Source organism: Mustelus asterias, chromosome 15 (assembly GCF_964213995.1).
Source record: "Mustelus asterias chromosome 15, sMusAst1.hap1.1, whole genome shotgun sequence".
NCBI classification, from domain to species: Eukaryota; Metazoa; Chordata; class Chondrichthyes; order Carcharhiniformes; family Triakidae; genus Mustelus; species Mustelus asterias.
In genome coordinates, this window is record NC_135815.1 from 1,251,960 (window position 1) to 1,273,225 (window position 21,266).

Consider the following 21,266-nt stretch of genomic DNA (forward strand, 5'->3'; position numbering starts at 1 on the left):
TGCAGTCTTCCTGGATGATGTTTTAATTTCAGGAGCTACGATAAAGGAACATCTGCACAATGATGCAATACAGAAAGGTCGAGGCTATGACAACCTGCACTGCAGAATATTAACTAGTTGTGTTCCTTCCTGGATTGCAAACTACTATGGAAGATTTGTTGCAAACTTAGCAACCATTCTGAACCCATTACATAACATCTTGTGTCAGAACAAGAAGTGGAACTGGTCGGTTGGATCAATGCAATCATGCCTGCAAGCTAAAGAAGCATTGCTCAAACCTGACATTCTTACGCACTTTGATTCTGCCCTACCCCTACAGTTAGCGTGTGATACTCTTATGGTGTAGGGACGATGGTCATCAGGTAAAGAAAGACCCATCTCTTTTGGATCTCGAACCTTGAGTAAGGCTGAAAGTAACTATCCACAGATTGAAAGGGAAACATTAAGGATCATCTATGGAGTAAAGGAATTCTATCCATTCCTGTAAGGGAGAGAATTTACATCACTGATGGATCATCGTCCAGTAACGACCAGTTTTGGGCCCCATACAGGAATTCCATCATTTGCAGTAAGTAGAATGCAAAGATGGGCATATCTTTTGTCTGCATACTTATGCCATCAACTATTGACAATCAAGTCTACACGGTAACGCAGGTGGATTGTCCAGGTTACTATACCAGCTGGTGTGTCAAACTGCTCAAACGCAATATCTTCAAAAATGCTGGACAAGTGAGGAAGCGCACTCGGAATGATCCTGTGCTCACAAAGTGATGGATCTGGTTTTACAACGGACAGCGAACGTGAAACCCTCATATTCCAGGAGATTGGAGCTGTTAGGATGACAGGATGTCAGGATGTCAGGGGCCCAGAGTGATTATTTTGCCACCATTGAGAAAGTGAGTGTTAGAAAAGTTATCATCTGAGGATGACTGTGGAATCATACACATGAAGGAAATAGTGAGGATTGATTCCTGGTGTCTGGGACTGGATGTGAAGGTTGAAGGTAAAAAAAACCTGCCAAACTTAGCACCACTGCGTCCGTGGCAATGGCCTGAAGAGGCTTTTGTGGGACACTCTGAAGCACAGATAATGTTGGTAATAGTCGATGCTCACATTCAGTGACCAGAGGCTGCTGTGATGAAATCTACTTCATCAGAGAAAACTGTCAAGAAGCTAGAACAAGTATTTAGACGGTTTGGCTTCCCTGAACAACTGGTAAGCAACATCAGACCTCAATTTGTCTCACAAGAATTTGAAAGTTTCTTGCAAGAGAGAATGGTAGTCAACATATTAGGTCCGCACCATATCATCTGCTGCGAATGGACTATCAGAACATTTCATCCAAACCATGAAACATATTGAGGGCAACCAGGGAACAAGGTTACCTGATCAAATGTCTTCACAGATTTCTATCAGTGTATAGGAATACCGCACATTCCACAACCAAGACCTCGCCTGCATTATTAATGATGAATAAACAACTATGATTGGCATTTGACCTGGTGAAACCTCTGGAAATGAAAGAAATTGTACAGCAACAACAAGGACAACAGCAGGAAAACAAATCAAAGCAGAGAGTTTTCCACCAAGGATGAGGAGTTTTGGCTGGGAATTATTCCACAGGAGAGAGATGCGATCAAAGAACAAAGAAAAATACAGCACAGGAATAGGCCCTTCGGCCCTCCAAGCCCACGCTGCTCCCTGGTCCAAACTAGACCATTCTTTTGTATCCCTCAATTCCCACTCCGTTCATGTGGCTATCTAGATAAGTCTTAAACGTTCCCAGTGTGTCCACCTCCACCACCTTACCTGGCAGCGCATTCCAGGCCCCCACCATCTTCTGTGTAAAAAACGTCCTTCTGATATCCGTGTTAAACCTCTCCCCCTTCACCTTGAACCTATGACCCCTCATGAACGTCACCACCGACCTGGGGAAAAGCTTCCCACCATTCACCCTATCTATGCCTTTCATAATTTTATACACCTCTATTCGGTCACCCCTCATCCTCCGTCTTTCCAGTGAGAACAACCCCAGTTTACCCAATCTCTCCTCATAACTAAACCCTTCCATACCAGGCAACATCCTGGTAAACCTCCTCTGCACTCTCTCTAAAGCCTCCACGTCCTTCTGGTAGTGTGGCGACCAGAACTGGGCGCAGTATTCCAAATGCGGCCGAACCAACGTTCTATACAACTGCAACATCAGACCCCAACTTTTATACTCTATGCCTCATCCTATAAAGGCAAGCATGCCATATGCCTCATTCACCACCTTCTCCACCTGTGACGTCACCTTCAAGGATCTGTGGACTTGCACACCCAGGTCCCTCTGCGTATCTACACTCTTTATGGTTCTGCCATTTATCGTATAGCTCCCCCCTACGTTAATTCTACCAAAATGCATCACTTCGCATTTATCTGGATTGAACTCCATCTGCCATTTCTTTGCCCAAATTTCCAGCCTATCTATATCCTTCTGTAGCCTCTGACAATGTTCCTCACTATCTGCAAGTCCAGCCATTTTTGTGTCGTCCGCAAACTTACTGATCACTCCAGTTACACCTTCTTCCAGATCATTTATATAAATCACAAACAGAATCACAAACAGTTTATATCATTTATATAAATCACAAACAGAATCACAAACAGTTTATATCATTTATATAAATCACAAACAGGGTCCTGCCATATTCCTTGCACAGGCTGGACCCGTCTCTTATCGTGTTCAGACCAGAAGTGACGTAATCTGGAGGAGACATGCAGACCAGCTATCGGCTGGGAGAACAGATCCGCTGGAATTGGACCATGTGGAGAATCCAGATTCAACCACAACAAGTCCTGACCTGAACCTTCCGAAACCCCCAAGACCAACTGGCACCTCATCTACAGACCAGACACTGAGACAACCTTTAGTGCCTGTGTCAATGCCAGATGTTATCACCAATTTATCAAATAAACCTGTTGGACTTTAGTCTGGTGTTGTGAGACTTCTTCCTGTGCCCACCCCAGCCCAACGCCGGCACCTCCACATCAGTGTTAAGAAGAAGACACCAGACGTTCATTGTCAGCCGTCCCGAGAGTGACGACCTCCAGATCGTCTGGTTTGATAACAGTGACTGACTCATTGGCTATTGTTTAATTTAAGAGGGGAGGAAACGTTCTGTATTTGCATTAATTCCTATTGGCTAGCAGAAGCTTTGTTGTGTTAATGTATTCACTATGATGTCACAAATCCCTAGCACGGGAAGCAGGGAGAAGAAGCAGCATTGCGAGGGAACCCACACAGCTGTAAATAAGGTTCTGTAGTTTTAAACCCTCTGTTCTCCCTAGCGCCATTCTCCAATATTCAATACCTCGCCTTTCCCCCGTACCCCTGCACATTGTTTCCATTCAAATAATCATCCAATGCCCTGGTGAATGCCTCAATTCAACCCATCTCCATTTCCAGGCAGTGCATTCCAGACCCCAATCTCTTGCTGGATGAAAAAGTTTTTTCTCACATCACATTTGCTTCTTTTGAGAATCACTTTAAATCTGTGCCCTCTCGTTCTCGATCCTTTTACAAGCGGGAACAGTTTCTCTCAGTTTACTCTGTTAGCCCCTTCATAATTTTGAACATCTCTGGCAAATGATTTTGTTATATTTATGATTGGAAGGGAAAGGAAAGTAAATTCCCGTCCTTCACTCTTATCCCCTTTGAAAAATAACTTTTCTTGATTTTGTTTGATTTTTGAACAGGAAAGGCTGGTTCTCTCAGTGCTTCCACGCTTCATGATGATGGAGATAATTAATGACATGGCTGATGAAGTAGATAGGCATTGCGCATTCCACAAAATCTATGTTCACCAATATTCGGATGTAAGGTGAGTGTCTGTAGATGGGTATTGAGTTTGAGCCAGATACTATTCAAGTGTTGTGCTAGATGTGTGTCAGGAGTCACAGTTAATAAGGCATAAAGGGAGGTCATTCACCCCATCAATTGTAACATTGGATAATGGGAACACCTTGGATCAGATTCTCCGGCCTCCCAGCCATGTGTTTCCTGTCGGCAGGAGGTGGCGTGTTGTTTGTTAGCGGTGGGATTCTCTGGTCCCGCTGCTGTCAATGGGAATTCCCATTGCCGATACTCCACGCCGGCGGGAATCCTACGGGCGGTCCTGTTGGCCCTGAGAATTTCGACCCTCTTCTTTATCTATCTTATTGTTAAAAAATTGATGACAGGAAGGCTATGGTAGGTGAGAACCTAGAAACTATCATTATCACGAAAGGGGTATTGTTGGGCAAGTTAATGGGGCTAAAGGTAGACAAGTCTCCTGGTCCTGATGGAATGCATCCCAGGGTACTAAAAGAGATGGCGGGAGAAATAGCAAATGCACTCGTGGTAATTTACCAAAATTCACTGGACTCTGGGGTGGTTCCCGCAGATTGGAAAACAGCAAATGTGGCGCCACTGTTTAAAAAAGGAGGTAGACAAAAGGCAGGTAACTATAGGCCGGTTAGCTTAACTTCTGTAGTAGGGAAAATGCTTGACTTTATCATCAAGGAAGAAATAGTGAGACATCTGGATATAAATTGTCCCATTGGGAAGATGCAGCATGGGTTCATGAAGGGCAGGTCATGTTTGACTAATTTGAAGAAATTCTTTGAGAACATTACATGTGCAGTGGACAATGGGGAACCTGTGGATGTGGTGTATCTGGATTTCCAGAAGGCATTTGACAAAGTGCCGCACCAAAGACTGTTACAGAGGATAAAGGTACACAGTTACCGGTAATGTATTAGCATGGATAGAGGAATGGTTAACAAATAGAAAGCAAAGTGTGGGGGTAAATGGGTGTTTTTCTGGTTGGTGATCAGTGACTCATGGTGTGCCTCAGGGATCAGTGTTGGGACCGCAATTGTTTACGATTTACATAGATGATTTGGAGTTGGAGACCAAGTGTAGTGTGTCAAAATTCGCAGATGACACTAAGATGGGTGGAAGAGCAAAGCGTGCCGAGGATGCTGAAAGTCTGCAGAGGGATATAGATAGTCTAAGTGAGGGTCTGGCAGATGGAGTACAATGTTGGTAAATGTGAGGTCATCCATTTTGGTAGGAATAACAGCAAAATTGACTTTTATTTAAATGGTAAAAAATTGCAGCATGCTGCTGTGCAGAGGGACCTGGGTGTCCTTGTGCAGGAATCTCAAGGAGTTGGTTTGCAGGTGCAGCAGGTAATTAAGAAGGCAAATGGAATTTTGTCCTTCATTGCTGGAGGGATGGAGTTTAAAAACAGCGAGGTTATGTTGCAGCTGTATAAGGTGCTGGTGAGGCCACACCTGGAGTACTGTGTACAGTTTTGGTCTCCTTACTTGAGAAAGGATATACTGGCACTGGAGGGTTAGGGTTAGGGGGTGCAGAGGAGTTTCACTCGGTTGATTCCGGAGTTGAGAGGGTGGTTGGCTTATGAGGAGAGACTGAGTAGACTGGGGCTATACTCATTGGAATTCAGAAGAATGAGGGGAGATCTTATAGAAACATATAAGATTATATGTGGGGCGGCACGGTAGCACAGTGGTTAGCACTGCTGCTTCACAGCTCCAGTGACCTGGATTTGATTCCCGGCTTGGGTCACTGTCTGTGTGGAGTTTGCACATTCTCCTCGTGCCTGTGTGGGTTTCCTCCGGGTGCTCCGGTTTCCTCCCACAGTCCAAAGATGTGCGGGTTAGGTTGATTGGCTGTGCTAAAATTGCTCCTTAATGTCCTGAAATGCATAGATTAGAGGGATTAGCGGGTAAATATGTAGGGATATGGGGGTAGGGCCTGGGTGGGATTGTGGTCGGTGTAGATTCCATGGGCCAAATGGCCTCTTTCTGCACTGTCGGGTTTCTATGATTTCTATGATTCTATGATTATGAAGGGAATAGACAAGATAGAAGCAGGGAAGTTGTTTCCACTGGCGGGTGAAACTAGAACTAGGGGGCATGGCCTCAAAATAAGGGGAAGCAGATTTAGGACTGAGTTGAGGAAGAACTTCTTCACACAAAGGGTTGTGAATCTGTGGAATTCCCTGCCCAGTGAAGCAGTTGAGGCTACCTCATTGAATGTTTTTAAGGCAAGGATAGATAAATTTTTGAACAATAAAGGAATTAAGGGTTATGGTGAGCGGGCGGGTAAGTGGAGCTGAGTCCACAAAAAGGTCAGCCATGATCTTATTGAATGGCGGAGCAGGCTCGAGGGGCAAGATGGCCGACTCCTGTCCCCAGTTCTTATGTTCTTATGTTCTTATCTGAACTTGTTATAATCATGTGCACCGCAATCATATCTCCCCTTTTCACTCCAAAAAGAATTACCCAGGTTTTCCAACCTAACCTTATAGTTAAAATTCCACATTCCTGGAAATGTTCTGGTAAATCTCCTCTGCAAACCTCACATCCTTTCTATAATGTGGTGACCAGAACTGGATGTGATACTCTAGTTACGGCCTAACAAGACATGGGCCAGATGTCCATTGGTAGAGCAAGACATGGGGGTCACATGTATATGTCTGGGTCTCTTTTTATTTGAACAATACATTTTACAGGGTGATGTGATCATGTGTAAATCTCTGTCAGATTGAGACAGGGTAGATAGAAGACTGTTGCCTGTGGTTTAAAGTCTAGAACAAGGCCATGGCTACAATATTAAATGTAAGAATTTTTAAAAAAGGGAAAACGGAGGAAACTTCCTCACACAAAATTAAAGAGGTAACCAAGGAGGTAGATGAGGGCAGTGCAGTTGATGTTGTCTACCTGGACTTTAGCAAGGCCTTTGACAAGATACCGCATGATAGGTTATTGCATAAGATTAAATCTCACAGGATCCAGGGTGAAGTAGCTGAATGGATACAAAATTGGCTTCTTGGCAGAAGCCAGAGGGTGGTTGTAGAGAGTTGTTTTTCAAACTGGAGGCCTGTGACCAGCGGTGTGCCTCAGGGATCAGTGCTGGGTCCACTGTTATTTGTCACTTATATTAATGATTTGGATGAGAATTTGTAGGCATGGTTAGTAAGTTTGCAGATGACACCAAGATTGGTGGCATAATGGACAGTGAAGAAGGTTATCTAAGATTGCAACGGGATCTTGATCAATTGGGCCAGTGGGCTGACGAATGGCAGATGGAGTTTAATATAGATAAATGCGAGATGATGCATTTTGGTAGATCAAACCAGGGCAGGACTTACTCAGTTAATGGTAGGGCATTGGGGAGAGTTACAGAACAAAGAGATCGAGGGGTACAGGTTCATAGCTCCTTGAAAGTGGAGTCACAGATGGACAGAGTGGTGGAGAAGGCATTCAACATGCTTGGTTTCATTGGTCAGAGCATTGAGTACTGGAGTTGGGATGTCTTGTTGAAGACATTGGTAAGGCCACACTTGGAATACTGTGTACAGTTCTGGTCACCCTATTATAGAAAATATATTATTAAACTAGAAAGAGTGCAGAAAATATTTACTAGGATGCTACCAGGTCTTGATAGTTTGAGTTAAAAGGAGAGTCTGGATAGACTGGAACTCTTTTCCCTGGAGCGTAGGAGGCTGAGGGCTGATCCTATAGAGGTCTATAAAATAATGAGGGGCACAGATCAGTTAGATAGTCAATATCTTTTCCCAAAGGTAGGGGAGTCTAAAACTAGAGGGCATAGGTTTAAGGTGAGAAGGGAGAGATACAAAAGTGTCCAGAGAGGCAATTTGTTCACACAGAGGGTGGTGAGTGTCTGGAACGAGCTGCCAGAGATAGTGGTAGAGGCGGGTACAATTTTGTCTTTTAGAAAGCATTTGGGCTGTTACATGGGTAAGGTGGGTATAGAGGGATAAGGATAAACGTGGGCAATTGGGACTAGCTTAGTGGTTAAAAAGAAAGGGCGGCATGGACAAGTTGGGCCGAAGGGCCTGTTTCCATGCTGTAAACCTCTGTGACTCTAAATGTTGTGAGGCTGCATCATTGATTTTCAGGGTCAGTGGTTAAGGAAGAAATAACATCAACATTGAAGATTGGGTTAAAGAGGGGAGTGAAGGAAGAAGTGAATGGATAAGCAATCAGGATGAGTATTTGTCATGTGGAGGGTAAAGGCTGACATTTCCTGGCTGTGCTGAATGACCTGTGTCAGTGTTGTGGTTGCTATGTATTTGTGTGATTTGATTGGAGAGTGCGGAAGGTGCTGGACTGGCTTCCAGTGCCCACTTTGGGGTTATTTATTCACTGACTGGTGCCATTTGAATCAATTTAATTTGCTTTCAGATGACTGAACAATCAGCTTTACTCCAACTTTGAAGGAGCTATCCTTGCGATGAATGAAGGATTGTGATGTTTATGTGGCAGGGAGTGGCAGCAGTGGGGAATGGGGTGGAGTTACCCTTCAAAAGATGAAAGATCATTGTAACCAACAGCCTGTTCTTCTCCAGCATTCTGTTTGCAGATATCAAGGGTTTCACCAACCTATCGATGGTATTGACACCACAGGAGTTAATCCACATGCTGAATTCACTCTTTGCACAGTTCGACGATCTGTCTGAGGTTAGTTACTCTCCTCTTCTGGATAGATTCTCTGTGATCATCCAGCATCACACTTCCCCACGTCAGTCAGGAAGCGTGGAGCAACAACAGTGACTCCTGAGGGGGCAGGATGGTTAAACCTGACTGCAGCTTGACAACTGGGAGGCAGGAAATCGGGTGCTGAGGCAGGTTCCTTATGTGCCTGCAATATCTTAAAGGGGAGGTTCATAGTTCCTTTCTGATCAAAAGAAATAAGTCAGGATGATGTCTGGGGAACAAGCAATCCAGCAGCGGTTCAAGCGGAAATGCTGGAGCAGTAAGAAAGCAGCAATCTGTGTGACCCCTGTGGTTCCATTGGTAAATACTGAACAGCCCGGCCAAGATGTGGGCAGTGTGTTAACTGAAGCAGCATTATCCCCACACCCTGGTTACTATTCTGAAAGGAAATTAACGATCTCACCTGGACTGTTAGGTGATGACTCAAGCTCCAATCTTCATTATTTCCAGATAAAAGCAAATTACTGCGGGTGCTGGAATCTGAAACCAAAAGAGAAAATGCTGAAAGATCTCAGCAGGTCTGGCAGCATCTGTAAGGAGAGAAAAGAGCTGACGTTTCGAGTCCAGATGACCCTTTGTTAAAGCTCATTATTTCTGCATCACTCCATTGGACCTTCCCTTGGCTGTACTTTCATCAATCCTTCATTTCCCCGCTTTCTGCTCCAGTACAAGACGTCCTCTCTGCCGTCACTCACTCCCTCCCGATTGTCCCTCTGAGAGCGATATCTCCCTCTGGGCCTCTTTCACTGCTTGATCCCACCTTCATGTTTGTCCACAGCTCTGTGTCCAGCACACTGACTAACCATCTCCACACCGGCACTCTATCTCCACACCGGCACCCTGTCTCCACACCAGCACCCTGCACCCACACCAGCACCCTGTCTCCACACCAGCACCCTGCACCCACACCAGCACCCTGTCTCCACACCAGCACCCTGCACCCACACCAGCACCCTGCTCCCACACCAGCACCCTGTCTCTACACCAGCACCCTGTCTCCACACCAGCACCCTGTCTCCACACCAGCACCCTGCACCCACACCAGCACCCTGCACCCACACCAGCACCCTGTCTCCACACCAGCACCCTGTCTCTACACCAGCACCCTGTCTCCACACCAGCACCCTGTCTCCACACCAGCACCCTGCACCCACACCAGCACCCTGCTCCCACACCAGCACCCTGTCTCTACACCAGCACCCTATCTCCACACCAGCACCCTGTCTCCACACCAGCACCCTGCACCCACACCAGCACCCTGTCTCCACACCAGCACCCTGCACCCACACCAGCACCCTGTCTCCACACCAGCACCCTGTCTCCACACCAGCACCCTGTCTCCACACCAGCACCCTGCACCCACACCAGCACCCTGCACCCACACCAGCACCCTGTCTCCACACCAGCACCCTGCACCCACACCAGCACCCTGTCTCCACACCAGCACCCTGTCTCCACCCCCCACCACAATGCAAAGTAAAAGAGTTTGGGAAGGTTCAGATGAAGGGAAATTTAGAAGTCTAAAGATAAAGTTTGAGGTAGCAGAGGTGTTGAGTGAAGGGTAAAGACGAGCATTGTAGGGAAGAAGGCCAGAGAGTCTGAAGGTATATTGCATCATCGAATCCCGGGAACCACATGAGTCGGTACCTGGATCCAGCTGTTCACAATATATATCCATGATTTGGATGTAGGGACCAAATTACCGACCGGTGAGTCTAACCTCAGTGGTTGGTAAGTTGATGGAGAGGATCCTGAGAGACAGGATTTATGATCATCTAGAGAAGTTTAGTATGATCAAAAGTAGTCAGCACGGCTTTGTCAGGGGCAGGTCGTGCCTTACGAGCCTGGTTGAGTTCTTTGAAAATGTGACCAAACACATTGACGAAGGAAGAGCGGTGGATGTGGTCTATATGGACTTCAGCAAAGCGTTCGATAAGGTCCCCCATGCAAGACTTCTTGAGAAAGTGAGAGGGCATGGGATCCAAGGGGCTGTTGCCTTGTGGATCCAGAACTGGCTTGCCTGCAGAAGGCAGAGAGTGGCTGTGGAGGGGTCTTTCTCTGCATGGAGGTCAGTGACCAGTGGAGTGCCCCAGGGATCTGTTCTGGGACCCTTGCTGTTTGTCATTTTCATAAATGACCTGGATGAGGAAGTGGAGGGATGGGTTGGTAAGTTTGCTGACGACACCAAGGTAGGTGGTGTTGTGGATAGTTTGGAGGGATGTCAGAAGTTGCAGCGAGACATAGATAGAATGCAAGACTGGGCGGAGAAGTGGCAGATGGACTTCAACCCGGATAAGTGTGTAGTGATCCATTTTGGCAGATCCAATGGGATGGAGCAGCAGTATAAAATGAAGGGTACCATTCTTAGCAGTGTAGAGGATCAGAAGGACCTTGGGGTCCGGGTCCATAGGACTCTTAAATCGGCCTCGCAGGTGGAGGATGCGGTCAAGAAGGCGTATGGCGTACTAGCCTTCATTAATCGAGGGATTGAGTTTAGGAGTCGGGAGATAATGCTGCAGCTTTATAGGACCCTGGTTAGACCCCACTTGGAGTACTGCGCGCAGTTCTGGTCACCTCATTACAGGAAAGATGTTGAAGCCATTGAAAGGGTGCAGAGGAGATTTACAAGGATGTTGCCTGGATTGGGGGGCATGCCTTATGAGGATAGGTTGAGGGAGCTTGGTCTCTTCTCCCTGGAGAGACGAAGGATGAGAGGTGACCTGATAGAGGTTTACAAGATGTTGAGGGGTCTGGATAGGGTGGACTCTCAGAGGCTATTTCCAAGGGCTGAAATGGTTGCTACGAGAGGACACAGGTTTAAGGTGCTGGGGGGTAGGTACAGGGGGGATGTCAGGGGTAAGTTTTTCACTCAGAGGGTGGTGGGTGAGTGGAATCGGCTGACGTCGGTGGTGGTGGAGGCAAACTCGTTGGGGTCTTTTAAGAGACTTCTGGATGAGTACATGGGATTTAATGGGATTGAGGGCTATAGATAGGCCTAGAGGTGGGGATGTGATCGGCGCAACTTGTGGGCCGAAGGGCCTGTTTGTGCTGTGGCTTTCTATGTTCTATGTTCTAAATATAATATTTCCCAGTTTGCGCATGATGCATTGCTGGGTGGGAACGTGTGTAAAGAGGCCACAGGAAGATTTGGACAGACTTACTGAGTGGGCAAGAGCGTGGCAGATGGAATATAATGTGGAAAAATGAGAATTAATCCACTTTGGTAGAAGGAACAGATGTGCCGAATATTTCATAAACGGTAAGAAATGAGAAAGTGTGAATGTGCAGAGGGACCCGGGTGTCCTTGTCTATAAATCACTGAAGGCTAACATGCAGCAAGCTCATAGGATGGCTAATGGAACGTTAGCCTTTATTGCAGGAGGGTTTGGACACGGGCGTAGTGAAGTCTTGCTTCAATTAATTGTATTGAAACTTTGTGAGAAGCACCTGTAGCACTGTGTGTAGTTTTGGTCCCCTTACCTCAGGAAGAATATTATTGCCCTAGAGGAGTGCAATGAAGGTTCACCAGACTTGTTCCAGGAATGGCAGGGCTGCCTAATGAAGAGAGATTGGGCAAACTGGGCCCGTATTCTCCTGAGTTTCAAAGAATGAGAAGTGATCTCTGTGAAACTTACAAAATACTTAAAGGAATAGACAGAATAGATGTGGGTAAGGTGTTTCCCTGGAACCAGGGCTCACAATTTCAAAATAAGGGGGAAGCCATTAGGACTGAGATAAGAAGAAATTTCTTTCCACAGAGGGTTGTGAATCTTTGGAATTCTCTGTCCCAAAGGAAGCTCAGTCATTGAGCATGTTTAAGGCAGAGATTGATAGATATCTGATTCACTGTATATATACCGTAAAGAGTTGTGGGGATAGCGGGTGGAAAAGGCATTGAAGTGTCCAATCAGTCATGTTTGTATGAAATGGGAGAGCAGTCTCAATGGGCTGAATGGCCTGCTCCTGTTCCTATGTTACTAAGATCTATGCAAGGAAAACGGTTAAAAAAAAATCCTTGAGCTGAATGTGCAAACTTTTCGCAATAAGATAGACGCTCCAGAGAATGTCAATATATCGAAGGAAGAAGTGTTGAGCATCCTAAATTGCATTAAGGTAGACAAGTCCCCGGGGCCGGATGGGATCGATCCCAGGTCACTGCGGGAGGCAAGGGGAGAAATAGCTGGGGCCTCAACAGATATCTTCACATCCTCTTTGACCACAGGCGAGGTTCCAGAGGACTGGGGAATAGCCAATCTTGTTCCCTTGTTTAAGAAAGGAAGCAGGGATAATCCAAGAAGTGATAAGCTGGTGAGCCTGATGTCAGTGGTGGAGAAACTTTTGGAGAAAATATTGAGGGACACATGCACATTTGGAAGAAATGGACTAGTTAGTGACAGGCAGCACGGTTTTGTACGGGGAATGTCATGTCTCATCAACTTGATTGAGTTTTTTGAAGATGTGACAAAGATAATTGATGAGGGAAGAGCTGTGGATGTCATTTATATGGACTTTAGTAAGGCGTTTGACGAGGTCCCACATGGCAGACTGGTACAAAAGCTGAAATCACATGGGATTCAGGGTGGGCTGGCTGGATGGATACCGAACTAGCTTGGTTATAGAAGACAGAGAGTAGCGGTGGAAGGGTGTTTTTCAGAATGGTGATCTGTAGCTAGTGGTGTTCCACAGGGATCAGTGCTGGGACCTCTGTTGTTTATAGTATATATAAATGATCTGGAGGAAAATGTGGGGGGTCTGATTAGTAAGTTTGCGGATGACAGGAAGATTTGTGGAGTTGCTGATAGTGCCGGGGATTGTCAGAGGATCCAATCCAATTAAGGAGCATAAATCTTTAAAGAGAAATCTGAACAGCCAGTTACTTATCAATTGAGCTACACTAGAAAACCTTGTGTTTTAACCACATAGAACAAATTAAACAAAGCAAATATTTTAAGGTGAGAGGGGAGAGTTACAAAAGTGTCCAGAGGGGCAATGTTTTCACACAGAGGGTGGTGAGTGTCTGGAACAAGCTGCCAGAGGTAGTATTAGAGGCGGGTACAATTTTGTCTTTTAAAAAGCATTTAGATAGTTACATGGGTACGATGGGTATAGAGGGATGTGGGCCAAATGTGGGCAATTGGGATTAGCCTGGGGGTTTAAAAAAAAAAGGGCGGCATGGACGGGTTGGGCCGAAGGGCCTGTTTCCATGCTGTAAATCTCTACGACTCTATGACTAAATGTAATCAGGTTAAAAAATTAGCTTATATCCATACAAATGCTATGCCCTTCAATTTACTTATTACTTTCCAAAGAATTTTTAAATGTTACAATACCCTAAACGTTTGGGTGTATGGTGACACAGTGGTTAGCACTGCTGCTTCACAGCGCCAGGAACCCGGGTTCAATTCCTGGCTTGGGTCACTGTCTGTGTGGAGTCTGCACATTCTCCCCATGTCTGTGTGGGTTTCCTCCGGGTGCTCCAGTTTCCTCCCACAGTCCAAAAGAGGTGCTGGTTCGGTGCATTGACCCGAACAGGCGCCGGAGTGTGGCGACTAGGAGAATTTCACAGTGACTTCATTGCAGTGTTAATGTAAGCCTTATTGTGACTAATAAATAAACTTTTTAAAAAAACTTTAAAGTTATTTATTTCCTCAGCTATTCTCTGAGGTAAGGCTCTTTGTTTAAAACTTCTGGACTGTGGAAGCCTCAGTTCCATGTTCTGGTTGCCTTCTCAGTATTTTCCAGCTAATTCTGCTGGTTGCTTTCTTTGCCACAAGGTTCTGCAATGAGGCTTTTCCATCCTTGATTTTTCCACCAGCTGCAAGATAGAATAAATCTTCTGTTTTCTCAGGAAATCCACACTAAAATTAAGCCACACTCCATGCTATGAGTGATGAAGTTTGTTCCTTATAATGCAGGAGTTTTATCATTTGCTTTGACGACCTACACGACAACCAAAATCAAAGCTGCAACTAAAATTCTCAGAAAACATCCAGATTATTTGGAACCAGAGTTTTCTCTAAGCTCCACTCATCACCATGACAGCATGACATGCTCTGGGATGCCCTCAAACAGACCTATAGGCCAAATATCCTTCATTTAAAATTCCTTCTTTGATCTGAAAAAAATAATTGATTTACCTTCTCAATTTATAGTTGAGCTCTAACTTCCAAAATCAAGACATCTCTTTGGACTGCCCTTACTGCAGCAATTGCAGAGGTCACGTCTCCAGTTCTTTAGATAATGAAGCCACTCTGCTGTTCATAATCTTTCTAACTGTTACTCCCTGAAACATGACCCCAACCTTTGACATGTAATAGACGGGGAGATGGTGGCACAATAGTAATGTCACTGAACAAGTGATGCAGGTGTCCAGATTACTGCATTGGGGGCATGGTTCAAATCTCACCACACCCCCAGGTGGAACGTAAATCAATGAATTAATCTGAAGAAGCTGGTCTCAGTAATTGTGACCATTTTCCATTGTTGTAGAAGCTCATCTGGTTCACCAGTGCCCTTTTGGGAAAGGAAATCTTCCAATGCCTACTGGCCTGGACTACATGTGACTCCAGACCCACAGCCACGAGGGTAACTTTTAAAATGGTGCAGCAAGCCACTGAGGGGCAATTAGGGATGTGCATCAGATTCTGGCCTTGCCAGTGACACCAACATCAATTTAAAAAATCTCTAAGGGTTACTGATCAGTTTTCAAAGCGGATGCCCCCATTCCCAACTATTATTTCATAGAATAGAATCATAGAGTCCCCTACAGTGCAGAAAGAGTCCATTCAGCCCATCGAGTTTGCACCAACAACAATCCCACCCAGGGCCTATCCCCTTAAGCCCACATATTAATCCTGCAATTTAAATGGCCAATCCACCTAACCCGCACATCTTTGGACTGTGGGAAGAAACCGAACACCCGGAGGAAACCCACGCAGACACGGGGAGAACGTGCAGACTGCACACAGTCAGTCACCTGAGGCTGGAATTGAACCCGGGTCCCTGGCACTGTGAGGCAGCAGTGCTAACCACTGCAACACCATGCCACCCTAAAACCAAAAGTTATATTTTAAAACACAAAAACTTATGTGAACTGTATAAGACCATAAGACATAGGAGCGGAAGTAAGGCCATTCGGCCCATCGAGTCCACTCCACCATTCAATCATGGTTGATTTCAACTCCATTTACCCGCTCTCTCCCCATAGCCCTTAATTCCTCGAGAAATCAAGAATTTATCAATTTCTGTCTTGAAGACGCTCAACGTCTCGGCCTCCACAGCCCTCTGTGGCAATGAATTCCACAGACCTACCACTCTCTGGCTGAAGAAATTTCTCCTCATCTCTGTTCTAAAGTGACTCCCTTTTATTCTAAGGCTGTGCCCCCGCGTCCTAGTCTCCCCTGCTAATGGAAACAACTTCCCTACGTCCATCCTATCTAAGCCGTTCATTATCTTGTAAGTTTCTATTAGATCTCCCCTCAACCTCCTAAACTCCAATGAATATAATCCCACGATCCTCAGACGTATGCTGCGTGCTTCTGGATAACTGGGGGCTCTGGATTTGGCAATCCCTCCCGTTTTCTTTGTGGGGACATGTTTGCACTGTGCCTGTAGAATTCCTCCTTGGAATGCCTCCTCCTGCTTTGACACCGTTTTTCTTCTAATAACCGTGTCCAGTCCACTCTCGCCAGCTCATCTTAGCTTTGACAAATGTGTCTGGCTCCAGTTTAGAATGTTTACTGTGTTCTATCTTTGTCCTGTTCCATAATGATGCTGAATCAAACGCTATTCTGGTGGTTATCTCTGAAATAGTCGCCCATTGCTCATTCATCCACTTGTCCAGCTTCATTCCCTAAAACTAAATCTAGAATTGAACCCCCCTCTCACTCAGCTTGTGACATGTTGGCTGGAAAGGTTCTTGTGAAAGGTGTTCAGGAATGTTGTGCCCTCTGTGCCTTTCACACTGTTTGTTTCCCAATCGATATCAGAGTGTTTGAATTCCCCAATGATTACAGACCCATTGTTTTACACTCACAAATCTCTCGGCATATTTGCTCTTCTTTCCACTATTTGGGGGTCTGTAGTACAGTCCGAGCAGTGCGATTGCCCCTTTTTATTTCTGAGCTCAACCCAGACAACCTCATTTGGTGCTTCCTCCAGTAAATGATCCCTCCAAATTTAAAGGGATATTAGATCAAGGAGGTAGGTCTTAAAGGAAAATTGTGAAGTGGAGAGGCAGAGAGGGATTCCTGGGTTTGGGGTCTAGGCAACTGAAAACATGGCTTCCAGTGGTAGAACAATTAGCATTGGGAATGTCCAGGAAGCCATTGCGGAGGAAAACCCACCCAGGAGGAGGGCACGTGTTTCCCTCCCCATTTTCTCTGCCACACTGGGTGGACCAGATCATCCCTTGGACACTAATCTATGGGCTGAAGGACTCTTTTCCTAATCGCTAGTCACTCCCCAATTATTTGAATCAATAAAGGAAAAAGGTTCACCAGCTCCCAAGAAAAAAGGTACAAATTCATCATAAAAGAGATTGATTTGAACAATCTGCTTCTGCTCAACAGGAACACAACTGTCTGCGAATCAAAATTCTGGGTGACTGTTACTATGCTGTTTCAGGAGTTCCGGAACCGCGTGATGATCATGCGCATTGTTGTGTGGAACTTGGCCTAGGGATGATCCGTGCAATTCGGTAAGAGAACAGACCATTTTATTCAGGTGTTTGTACCCAGTGTCTGACTTGGTACAGTCACCAGAAACTCATCCTTTAGTATTCCAAGAATTGATCTTACCCTGTGCCTTTTGAAGCTTAAAGAAGATTTTTTTTACACTGGATAAGCTATGAATTAGGAATACAAGGACAGTAAAGGAAAAGATCAGTCTATTTGTTGTAGCTCTGAGGAGATCCCAAAGGACTTTACACCCAATGATGTACACAGATGGTGCCTCTATGGGTTGAATTTTTTTATGTTTTTCTGCAGGGCCGCAACTAAATTGCTCCCTTTGAACTTACAAAAAGCCTTTCTCTTCTTGCTTATCCAGACCTGAAAAGCATTGTCGTGAAAGAAGATTTTAAAGGGAGTAGAGTTTGGAAACTCTCACATGACAATCATCTGGGGATTCTGAGGAGAAATCCACAGACATTCACTTGGGTTCAGAGCAGAGTGTGTATTTGACCGCAGTCAATCTGTGTACTTAAAGGGACTTTGTATTACTGAGACCATTGTAGTTTACGATGCACGTTGTAATCTGTGTTAATCTCAAAATTTATATGTATTTGTTAAGCTAAGGGGTAAAGAAGTATTGTAGCATAATCCAACTTTTTATGTTTCTTCATTTCTTTCTTGTTGTTAAAACTAATTAGCTGACTCTGTTCCTCCATTGTTTCTTAAAGAAAGTAAAAGTTATGATATTTGAGCTTTGGTTTCATTCTGGGTCCTTCCTGTCCAGTTATAACATGAACTGGGAGCGTAACACAAATTGGATTCCATCCTGGGATCTGACATATCCAGCCATCCAATAGAAACATCGGCTGGGATTGTAGCAGAGTGGCAGAGAAGTCACTGAGAACCCAGGAACACCAAAAGATTCAAATCTGCAAAAAGAAAAGTGCTGAAAAAGATTAATAGAAACAGACTACGGCTGCAAGCAAACACTGAGTGAGCAAGAAAATAGCTGCAGTACACTTTCTCATCCTGACTCCAGTAATATTACATGGTGATACATTCCAAAATTGACAGTTTTCCCACATTCAGTTGCAAAACTATGCGATTGTAACAGACCAATTAGTAAGCCTGAACTGATACGCATAGCCACGCTGTTAACATGGCTGTGGAGGGACTGCTACAAAGTATAAACTGCTCTAAATCTAACTGATGAGCAAAGGAAATGATAACAAAGATTTTTAATGCCTTCAATACACATTTTGAATCCCAAGTGAGTGTTACATATGAATGTAACAGAGGGATCTGGGCGTGCAGGTATCAGTTCCCTAAAAGTGGCAACACAGGTGGCCAAGGTGATTAAGGAGGCCTGTGGCCTGCTTGTATTCAACACTAGAGTTCAGAGTGAAAATGAGACAATTGAACATCGAACCATAGATTCTACCCAACATCACTCACACTGCTTGCTGCTGTCCATCAGAGACTGATTGTCTCTCAAAGTTTCCGTGATAGGCTTGCTGCTGATGCTCGGAGAGAAATGGCCTGTGATTGGAAGACCAAGTCCTTGCAGATCTTTCATTCCACTTAACTGAATTTGAACAGTGAGTCCGCGAGCCTTGCAGAGAGGCTTCAGGGGTTGGATTGTGGCCCATGATGTGGAGATGCCGACGTTGGACTGGGGTGAACACACTAAGAGTTTTAACAACACCAGGTTAAAGTCCAACAGGTTTATTTGGTAGCAAATACCATTAGCTTTGTTCTGAAGGAACAGCGCTCCGAAAGCTAATGGTGTTTGCTACCAAATAAACCTGTTGGACTTTAACCTGGTGTTGTTAAAACTCTTACTGTGTTGTGGCCCATGATCAGGCCTTGGACTAGCCAGCTGTAGCTGAAGAATTTAAGTTAAAGTGAGAGTGGTTTTCTGCAGGGACACAGATTCGTGACTGAGGGACATTGTGCTTAATTTTTAAGTCTAGAACGATAGTCCAGTTTTGGCAGTGAAGTCCAATACCATCCCCAGGTAACTTGCAGGAGATCAAAATGACCATACCATAGCTTTAGTGATGCAAACTTGCAGGCACTCCCAAGTATTAATGCAATGCAGGGAAGGCCACTGAACAGAAGTGGAGATCAGGAAGTCGGTGAAAAGGAGTTGCCCAAGGCCTGCAAAGGTGGACAAGCAAGTCTGCAAAGCTGATCATCTCTCTATCACATGGACAAGTTGATCAGCCTCACTCCATAAATGGATTAAATGATCCTCTGACTAAGCAGTCTTTTAAAACCCTGTCGGACCACCTCCTACTATTGTTAGTGGACATTAAAACAACTAACAGGAGGAGGAAGCTTCATTTCCATCCTTGAAGGAGGCAGCAAGTGAGTCTGGTTCACAAGACAGAGCTATTTGGAAGTGTCTTCATCTGAAAGCGCTGAGTCAATGGTCCAAATCCTCTCCAGTTACCACCAGGATTGATCCAAGAATCAAACCACATCAGTTCAGTTTGCATGACATCACGACTTTAGTAGAGTGGTCCAAGACAAAGCATCCTGTCACCATCCTGTCTACAATGTTGAACACTTATGTACAAAAGCTGAACCGTTCCACTGAGCCGTGACACTGAGATCTACCGAACAATATGGAAAATTTCATACGTCCTTTATCAATTGCATCACTTATTCAGGCGCTGAGGAGAATCTTATACACAATCATTTGTTCTGTTCTGGAATTTACTGCCTGCAAGGGTGGGAGAAACAGATTCAGTGGTAACTTTATATCTGCTTCTGAAATTCTCATCAAAGTTCAGAGGGATCTGGGCGTGCAGGTATCAGTTCCCTAAAAGTGGCAACACAGGTGGCCAAGGTGATTAAGGAGGCCTGTGGCCTGCTTGCCTTCATCAGCCGAGTACAGGAGTTGGGAAATCATGTTGCAGCTATATAAAAACTTGGTTAGGCTGCATTTGGAGTATTGTGTGCAGTTCTGGTCACCACACTGCCAGAAGGACGTGGAAGCTTTGGAGAGAGTACAAAGAAGGTTCATCAGGATGTTGCTTGGTCTCGAGGGTGTTGGCTATGAGGAGAGGTTGGATAAACTGGGATTGTTTTCACTGGAAAGACAGAGGCTGAGGGGAGACCTGATAGAGGTCTACAAAATTATGAGAGGCACAGACAGGGTGGATAGTCAGAGGCTTTTTCCCCAGGGTGGAAGTGTCAATTACAAGGGGGCACAGGTTCAAGGTGAGAGGGGGAAAGTTTAAGGGAGATGTGCGGGGGAAGTTTTTCACGCAGAGAGTGGTGGGTGCCTGGAACGCGCTGCCAGAGGAGGTGGTGGAAGCAGGAACATTAGCAACATTTAAGAGGCATCTGGATGGGTCCATGAATAGGGAAGGAATAGAGGGATACGGACCGAGTAAGGGCAGAAGGTTTTTTTTTTAGTTTATCATAGAAATCATAGAAACCCTACAGTGCAGAAGGAGGCCATTCGGCCCATCGAGTCAGCACCAACCACAATCCCACCCAGGCCCTACCCCCACATATTTTACCCGCTAATCCCTTTAACCTACGCATCCCAGGACACTAAGGGGCAATTTTTAACCTGGCCAATCAACCTAACCTGCACATCTTTGGCCTGTGGGAGGAAACCGGAGCACCCGGAGAAAACCCACGCAGACACGAGGAGAATGTGCAAACTCCACACAGACAGTGACCCAAGCCGGGAATCGAACCTGGGACCCTGGAGCTGTGAAGCAGCAGTGCTAACCACTGTGCTACCGTGCCGCCTGTTTAGTTAGGACATCATGATCAGCACAGGCTTAGAGGGCCGAAGGGCCTGTTCCTGTGCTGTACTTTTCTTTGTTCTTTGAATTAGCTCCAGATTTGACTATTCCACTGCTCTCCTAACTAGCTGCCAACTTTCCACCCTCTGAAAACTTTGACCAATCTGAAACTCAGCTGCTGCTGTGTTGGTGGTGAAGGAAGTGAATGTTTAAGGCGGTGGATGGGGTGCCAATCAAGCGGGGCTGCTTCGCCCTG

General features: G+C 45.4%; 1 protein-coding gene across 1 annotated transcript in view; it reads left to right on the top strand.

The window, feature by feature from the left end:
* Positions 1–21,266, top strand: part of LOC144504864 (adenylate cyclase type 8-like) — a 123,674-nt gene that overhangs the window by 13,756 nt on the left and 88,652 nt on the right. Inside the window, exons 3-5 of the mRNA XM_078230620.1 lie at positions 3,739–3,863; positions 8,424–8,535; positions 17,142–17,269. Coding sequence (XP_078086746.1) covers positions 3,739–3,863; positions 8,424–8,535; positions 17,142–17,269 — 365 coding nt within the window. The remainder of the gene's footprint in view (positions 1–3,738; positions 3,864–8,423; positions 8,536–17,141; positions 17,270–21,266) is intronic.